Source organism: Piliocolobus tephrosceles, unplaced genomic scaffold, assembly GCF_002776525.5.
Source record: "Piliocolobus tephrosceles isolate RC106 unplaced genomic scaffold, ASM277652v3 unscaffolded_29838, whole genome shotgun sequence".
In the NCBI taxonomy this organism is placed as follows: Eukaryota; Metazoa; Chordata; class Mammalia; order Primates; family Cercopithecidae; genus Piliocolobus; species Piliocolobus tephrosceles.
Genome location: NW_022313018.1, coordinates 1 through 8,371, shown reverse-complemented (window position 1 = coordinate 8,371; position 8,371 = coordinate 1). Strand labels below are relative to the sequence as shown.

Sequence of the window (8,371 nt, the reverse complement as noted above, 5' to 3'; positions counted from 1 at the left end):
TGGCACTGAACCCCAGGTTGCCTTTCAGATAAATCCAGGGTGGGCCCTATGCACCCCCAATACAAGTATGTATAGTGCACCTTTACCATCTGAAATGGAATCCATATAACCTTCTTACACACATAATTTCAAATAAATCAATATAATGCCCCAACACGAAGGATGGATAAAAGGAAAGTAAAATTTATTTATTTATTGAGATGGAGTCTCTTTCTGTTGTCAGGCCAGGCTAGAGTGCAGTGGCGTGATCTCAGTTCACTGCAACCTCCACCTCTTGGGTTCAAGTGAGTCTCCTGCCTCAGCCTCCCAAGTAGCTGGGATTACAGGCATATGCCACCACACCCGGCTAATTTTTTGTATTTTTAGTGGAGACAGGGTTTCATCATGTTAGCCAGGATGGTCTCAATCTCCTGACCTCGTGATCTACCCGCCTCAGCCTCCCAAAGTGCTGGGATTACAGGCGTGAGCCATGGCGCCAGGCCAAGGATATTAATTTATAATAAAATTGTAAGATTTCACTATGCAAATGCCCAGGGTCTGCTATTCCAGAGGAGAAAAAACATCCTCAAAAATGGCCAAAATGTCCCCTAGGGTCCCTACCACCCCCATCACAATCCACTGGCCAGGAGACCTCTGAAGGGTGGGTGCTGGCAGGGAAGGCACTGCCCACTCACCTCTCGATCTGAGAGAGAAACTTGGTCTCAAAGATGCCCCGGGTCTTCAGCGGCTCTGAGATCTGCCCTCGGAAGAGGAATCCCTTCTTGGTGAAGTCGATTAAGATGTTGCGGACAATTTCACCCAGGTACATACCACTGATCATCTTCTCATACCTGAGACAGGAGGAGGGGCCTGGGGTGTCTATGGGAAGTGGCCAGGAGGACTGTCAGCCCTTGGTCTCAAGGTCACTCCGCGTCTCTTACTGCCCCTCAAGTGCATCATCAACAGCCAGCGCCCAGCCCTGTGCTCTGCTGCAGAGGCAGAGTGGGAGGACCAGGGAGTCCTCCACTCTCTCACATCAGAAACAAAACCACCAGCATTCATGTCTACCCGCTAGACTGGTCTCCCTCCTCAGCTACCTTCCAGCTCTCGGCCCCCAGGGCACTTCCCTGAGAGCCAGTCCTCCTCCGCCATCCTGAGTTCCACCTGCCTGTTTCAGGTTCCCGCACACCTCACCATTCTCCTCCTTCAAAACACACATGAGCTCACTGCCTCCCACCACCACTGCTGCAGTGACAGCCCCAAGAGGATAGGGCATGTGTGCCTTTTTCAGCTCTGAGTCCCCAGGGCACAGCACAGCATAGCATAGCACTGGACCCTCAGTAAAGTGCCCAAAAAATATCTGCAGAATAAGCAAATGACTGGGCTAAGTCTTAAAGGAACAAGAAGACACACACACACACAAAAAAAAACAAAAGGGAAGTTCCTAGATTTTTCTAAAGGTTTTGCAAATACCCAGAGTACTGGGTTTTGCAAATACCCAGAGTACTGGTCAAGCCCACAGCAGAGTGACAAAGCCACACAGAAGGGAGAATTCAGTGGCCACAACACACTGGAGGTCACCCTGTTCTTGGAACTTTGAATTTCCTGCCCTCTCCATGCTCAAGGGTCTCAAGAAATAACAAAGGATTGATTCATGTCCACAGCATATGCCCAAGCCCAGTGTCCCAAAGCTGAGAAGAGTCCCCTGGAATTCGGATACTCCAGGATTCCTCCTATTTCATGTGGTACATGGAAGAACATGAAACACAATGGAATCACAGAGGAGTGGACACCACTACCAAGTCCCATCCAGTCCTTCTCATTCCACCACAAAGACCACCCCAGTTTGGTGCTGACATGTCTTTAACCCCTTCCAACACTTGCTGATCCCCCCCCTTTTTAACCAAGAGGGTCTTACTATTATTGTTGTTATTATTGTTATTAATTTTTAGTAGAGATGGGGTCTCGCTATGTTGCCCAGGGTGGTCTCAACCTCCTGAGCTCAAGCAATCCGCCCGCCTTGGCCTCCCAAAGTGCTAGGATTACTTTGATGATCCACTGCACCCGGCCCAAAGGGGGTTTTAGCTCAGGGCTTTTGGTAGGCGACAGCATCTAGCTGGACGTGAATAACACAGTTCTTCACTATACTCATTTTATAGTTACCATCTCTTTATGGTAATACTGGTTCTCCCTCTTTTTCCTCCTTCATTAAATGTCAGTAAAGACTATAAGTGCCGGGCGCAGTGGCTCATGCCTGTAATCCCAGCACTCTGGGAAGCCTGACAGGCAGATCACCTGAGGTCGGGAGTTCGAGACCAGCCTGACCAACATGGAGAAACCCCATCTCTACTAAACATATAAAATTAGCTGGGCGTGATGGCGCATGCCTGTAATCCCAGCTACTGGGGGAAGCTGAGGCAGGAGAATCACTTGAACCCGGGAGATGGAGGTTGCAGTGAGCCGAGATCACTCCACTGCACTCCAGCCTGGGCAATAAGAGAGAAACTCCGTCTCAAAAAAAAAAAAAAAAAAAAGATTATAAACTGATTTAAAGAAAAACACTAGGTAAATAACAGCATAGGTGGTATTCAGAAACAGCAAAAACCTTGAGGGGGCTAGGGAATGACTCGTGTCGGGTGCTACTCCAGCCCTTCTTTCTGCTCCTGGGACACAACTTGGACCAGCTCATCCTGGCTGTGGCAGAGGATGGCCTGATTCCTGGGGGCCTGGGACAAAGGGTCACTTGTCTCATTTCAGAGTATGGCAGACACTGCCATTTTGGACATGGTCCCTGAGACCTGAGCTGCAGAGCTCCACAAGGCCACTAGGTGGTGCAGGAGGCTCGCAGAGGGAAGGACGATTGCCACAGGGCCTCTGCTTCACCCCAGCCTGCCACCCAGCCACCCTCACCCGACTCCCTTGTTATTCTGATGGGGAAGGAACACAGCAAGAGGATCGGAAGGCCAGAATCCTCCAGGCTAAAAAACAGTCACAGGCGGCCCCTAGACAGGCATCAACCCTGGGCCATCTTGTACCATGTTGGGGGTCTGTCCTCCCTGGTTCTCTGCTGTCCAAAAGGCCAAGGTCAGGAGTGAGCCAGGGGGTCCAGTCTTGAAGCCTCTGTTCAGACCTCTCCTCCTAGAAACTTCTTCCACTGCAAGTGGCAGAATGCAGCCAAGTGCTGCCCCCATCCCGACTGTGGGTGCCCTCTCCGCCAGGCGGGGTTACCTTTGTTTCCCGGCATTTAGGGAATATTCATCCACCAGTCTGTCGTACTGTGTCCTGATATCATCCAGACACCCATTGTCCCCAAAGGCCCCCCACTCCATGTTGATGCACATCAGCCCCCGGTCTCCCTCCACCATCTCCACGTTCTTCATCTCCTCCATGTAGCAGGCATTACTGCCAGTCCCTGGAACACACAAAGGGGCAGTGAGGAGCGGGGGCCTTGCATTTGGGGGTCTTGCAACTGCTTTATAGCAAAGAGATGGAGCGTTAATGGTAGAGATTTAGGCAACATTCAGACCAGAAGAAAAAATATATACGTAGACACACAACAATATGCATACATGCCTATACAATACATACATGCCTATACAATACATACATGCCTATATGTATGTGTATAAAATATTAGGGGATTATCTTCTATTTTACCATGGATATTCACTTATTTTCTTTTTCTTTTCTTCAAGACAGTGTCTGGCTCTGTCACCCAGGCTGGAGTGCAGTGGCGCAATCTCGGCTCGCTGCAACCTCCGCCTCCAGGGCTCAAGTGATTTTCCCACTTCAGTCTTCCAAGTGGCTGGAACTACAGGCACCACCACCATGCCTGGCTTTTTAAAATTTTTAGTAGAGATAGGGTTTTGCCATGTTGCCTAGGTTCATCTCAAATTCCAGGGCTCAAGCTACCCTCTCACCTCAGCCTCACAAAGTGATTACAGGCATGAGGCACCACGCCCAGCCCCACTTATCTTTTCTTGACAAGGATGGTTGGTCATGGACTATGCCTGCTCAATAAGCTTTCCTACATATCTTGGGATGAAGCCCACAGTTCAGGGCAGGACAGTGTCTTCAGCATTTCAAGGGGGGCTTTCAAAAGCAATGGTTTTTCATCCTTTTTGTATCAGACCCCTGAAGATCAGATGATTCTTCTATGAAAAAGGCACCTTTCTCTGGGTGGACCCACACACCGCACACATGCAACCTGGCATATGCTTGCCAGGGGCTCAGGAATCTCTGACTTCCATTCCTGAACTCCCTAGAGAAGAGTCACTTAAAATAGAAGGACCACAGACTGTTTGCTGTTCCAGCCCAAGAGGAGCTAAGAAACTGAAGGCAAGCATCCTGCAACTTTCACAACAATTTTAATTGCCATGATATCCAAGCTTGTGGTCACTGAACTTGTCTCACTGAATAGACTGGACATTTAAAAACCAATCAACTAACCCAGGAAGAGTGCTTCACCCACATACTTTAACATGCACCTGGATCACCTGGGGACCCTAAGAAGCAGATCCAGATTCAAGAGGCTTGGGCCGGGACCTGAGAGCCTGCGTCTCTAACAAGCTCCCAGGATGATGCTAATGACGCACCCAGGAGCACCATCCACCCATCCAGGGTGGGATGTAGGTGAACCTTCATCAGGAGGACACAAGACACACCCCCTGGCCAGACCAAAAGGGCTTTGGTAGTTTTCATCCCCTTTGAAGAAACTTAAGTAGAGTTCAAAGACTGTACAGCTGGATGATGTTTGTTCTTTGTTTTCTCAGCCCCCTTTTCACCCAAGGTTAAAACTGAGAGAAGAGGAGCTCCAAAAATGGAAGATGATGGGAGTGGGCGATGCAAAGAAAGCCAAAACATGGAAACCATACATCTTGCCTGTGTGAGTCCTGAGCAAAGAGATCAATTGATGGAGGAAAGAAGTAGCTATGAAACGTAGCTGGAGCCTGGTGCCAGGAAACAGGCGGGTCTTACCTCCCAGGAGGGAAGGTGGGGCCCCTAGCTTTGCATTTCATACCTAAGCCCATTCATAGAAAGAAAGGGAGGGGCTGGGTGGAGAAAGCCAGGCCCCAAACAACCTTTCACCAAGAGCTGCTCCCTAGTTTTTTTTAATTTCAACAGAAGCGAAAAGTGGCTTAACAATGAATGAAAAGTTCTTCCTGGCACCTGGAAGGCAGCCTGCTGGGGCCTCTTCCCAAGCTCTAGATGCTCAGCAACTGATCCAGTAGCAGGGGTGCCACTGCTCACTGGCCAGGCAGAGTCTGCAGATATTGGCTAAGAAACTCTCTGGGGTCTTTCCCAGCATCCCCTGACATGAGGAGCAGGACCAGCAGGACAAATGGTTTCCTCATAGTCCAAATCAATATGCTTCAGGAACGATGTGCTCGAGGCCCAGACCCCTAATGTGTTTGGATTACAAGGCAACAAGCTGCAGAGACCACCTCTCTGCAATCCCCTTCAGTGGCTGGGACTGAGCACAAACAGTGGCTGCTAAAGGCAAAATGGTGCCCAAGACTATCCTGCCCCTTTCCATGCTCTAAGCATGGTCAGCATGGGAAGTGCTCTCTACTTCCTTTTCAGCCTCAGACTCCCTCCCTACCCCATCCCTCTGCAATACCTGCCCAGAGCCCCTCCATACAAGGCCCACAGAGCTGCCATGTTTGCCAGGCCCGCTCCAGGTACCTGTCTCCACTCAAGCCACGTGAGCCTTTTGGGGCCTCATTCCTGGAGAGTTCAGTTCATGACAGTCTGATCATAGGCAATGTGTAGCATTACGGGTGTCTTAGGAAAGAGACCCTGACCCCCGGCCCCCGTTGGAGACTCTGCAGCCTTCGTCCAGCCCTGAACTCTGGAGGTGGTCAGGAAATGATACTGACAGATAAGACTACCCCATACAGAGGACCAAGCTGCTGGGCCAAGGCTCCACAAAACAGGGAAAGCCCAGCCTTCCCTTCCCCAGGGAGAGACCTTCCAGGAAACTCACCAACAATGAGTCCGACCTCACAGGTGGGCTCCTCATAAGCACAGGTCATCATGGTGCCCACTGTGTCATTGACCACAGCCACCACGTCCAGGTCAAATTCCTTTGCAAAGAAAGGGACACAGCTTTAGGAATAGCATCATTATGCCTGGCTTGAGTGCTGCTGGTTCTATCTGCTGCACTGCAGTCAGACAGCCCCTGGTTATCATGTAAGATGGTTTTCTTACCAGCCTACAAAAACGTAATGAATGTTCCTTCACAGACTAAACCTCTGCTATTAAGGATATATCTGAAACATGAGATCTAAGGAAGGGAAAGTATTCTGCCCATTTTACAGATACTATTAGAGCGAATCACAGAATAGGAGAGACAAGCAGCAATGGTCAAATAGCTTCTTCCCTTTGGAGTTTAAAGCATTATGGCCTTTCAGAGGGCAAAACGGAAAACATCAAACTCATTGCTCAGATTCTGTCCTTGAGAAATAGTCATGCAGGGGCACAAAGGCACACATACAAGGATGTTTACTGCATGACGTGCAATAGTCAGAAAAAGGAAACAATCCAAGTGTAGATCAAATGGACTATGTAAACCGCAATTCAGACATATGCTGGAATCCTACACAGCCAGGAAAAAGAATGAGGTTGGTCTAAATGCAATGATGAGGAAGGATACCTGTTTCATACTAAATCAAAAAAACAAGTTGTCACGTTGTATGTATGGTATAATTCCTAATTTTTTTTTTTTTTTTTGAGACGGAGTCTCGCTCTGTCGCCCAGGCTGGAGTGCAGTGGCCGGATCTCAGCTCACTGCAAGCTCTGCCTCCTGGGTTTATGCCAGTCTCCTGCCTCAGCCTCCCGAGTAGCTGGGACTACAGGCGCCCACCACCTCGCCTGGCTAGTTTTTTGTATTTTTTAGTACAGACGGGGTTTCACCATATTAGCCAGGATGGTCTCGATCTCCTGACCTCGTGATCTGCCCATCTCGGCCTCCCAAAGTGCTGGGATTACAGGCTTGAGCCACCGCGTCCGGCCGATAATTCCTATTTTTTAAGAGAGTGTGTGTGTGTGTATTGGCATATGCATGAAAAGCAAGTTAGAAGAATTAACACTAACAGTTGTGAAACAGGCAAAAATAGATCACCAGGTATCCTTTCTAATTTAAGGGAGAGAGTCTTGCTCTGTCACCCAGGGTGGAGTGCACTACCCCAACCATGGCTCACTGCAGACTCAACCTCCTAAGCTCAAGCAATCCTCCCATCTCAGCCTCCCAAGTAGGTGGGACCACAGGTGTGCACCACTATGGACTGGCTAATTTTTTATGTTTTAATTTCTTGCAGAGACTGGGTCTTACTACGTTACCCAGGCTGGTCTCCAACTCCTGGGCTCAAGTGTTCCTCCTGCCTTGGCCTCCCAAAGTTCCTCCTGCCTTGGCTACGGGTGTGAACCACTGCACCCAACCTGCAGCTATATTTTCAATGACATATTGTAAGTTGTGTAGCATACCCTTCCAGATGCAACTCAGCCCTCTTTCTTTTTTTCCTATTTAACTGCAAAAGACAGCAGACAAATCAGCCCTCTTTCAGACACTCATTTCAGCTTCCCTGACTGCCTAGTGCCTAGGTATCTGTCTGCTCTTTAGACTGTCATTTGAAGTGTTTTTGTTTTGTTTTGTTTTTTAAATTTCTTACTTTGCTCAGTGTAATGGGGTTTGAAAAAGGGCAAAAGAAAAAAATGTGAAACAGTCTCTTACTGACTCCCTAATTAATTAATGAGTTAAATATTGGAAATTTTTCATTTTATATTTTTTCAATGTCCTCCAACCAAAGACCACCAGAAACACACCTGTAATCTAACAAAGTCGGGCTTTACTGACTCATTGCAACACTGGAGAACACACCCCAGGGGGTATCTCGGAAAGTGGCTTGGTGTGGTGGCCCATGCTTGGAATCCCAACACTTTGAGAGGGTAAGACAGGAGGATCACTTGAGCCCAGGAGTTCAAGACCAGCCTGGGTAACATAGCAAGACCCCACCTCTACTTAAAAACTTCAACACTTTGGGAGGCCAAGGTGAGCAGATCGCTTGAGCCCAGGAGTTGGAGACCAGCCTGGGCAATATGATAAAACACCATCTCTACCAAAAATACAAAAATTAGCCCGGTGTAGATGCCCACCTATAGTCCCAGCTACTAGGGAGGCTGAAGCGGGAGGCGGAGGTTGCAGTGAGCCAAGATTGCACCACTGCACTCCAGCCTGAGTGACAGAGTAAGACCCTGTCTCAAAAAAGGAAACTTTAGGCCGGGCGCGGTGGCTCAAGCCTGTAATCCCAGCACTTTGGGAGGCCAAGACGGGTGGATCACAAAGTCGAGACCATCCTGGCTAACACGGTGAAACCCCGTCTCTACTAAAAAA

At 48.9% G+C, this 8,371-nt stretch overlaps 1 protein-coding gene across 1 annotated transcript; it reads right to left on the bottom strand.

Moving 5' to 3' along the window:
* Positions 1-659: 659 nt before the first annotated feature.
* LOC113222203 (hexokinase-1-like) lies at positions 660-6,087 on the bottom strand (the record flags this gene model as incomplete). Its single annotated transcript, XM_026451613.1, has 3 exons — positions 660-830; positions 3,208-3,391; positions 5,966-6,087. Coding segments are annotated over 3 exons (466 nt in total), but the record flags the coding sequence as incomplete, so codon positions are not given.
* Positions 6,088-8,371: the final 2,284 nt, after the last annotated feature.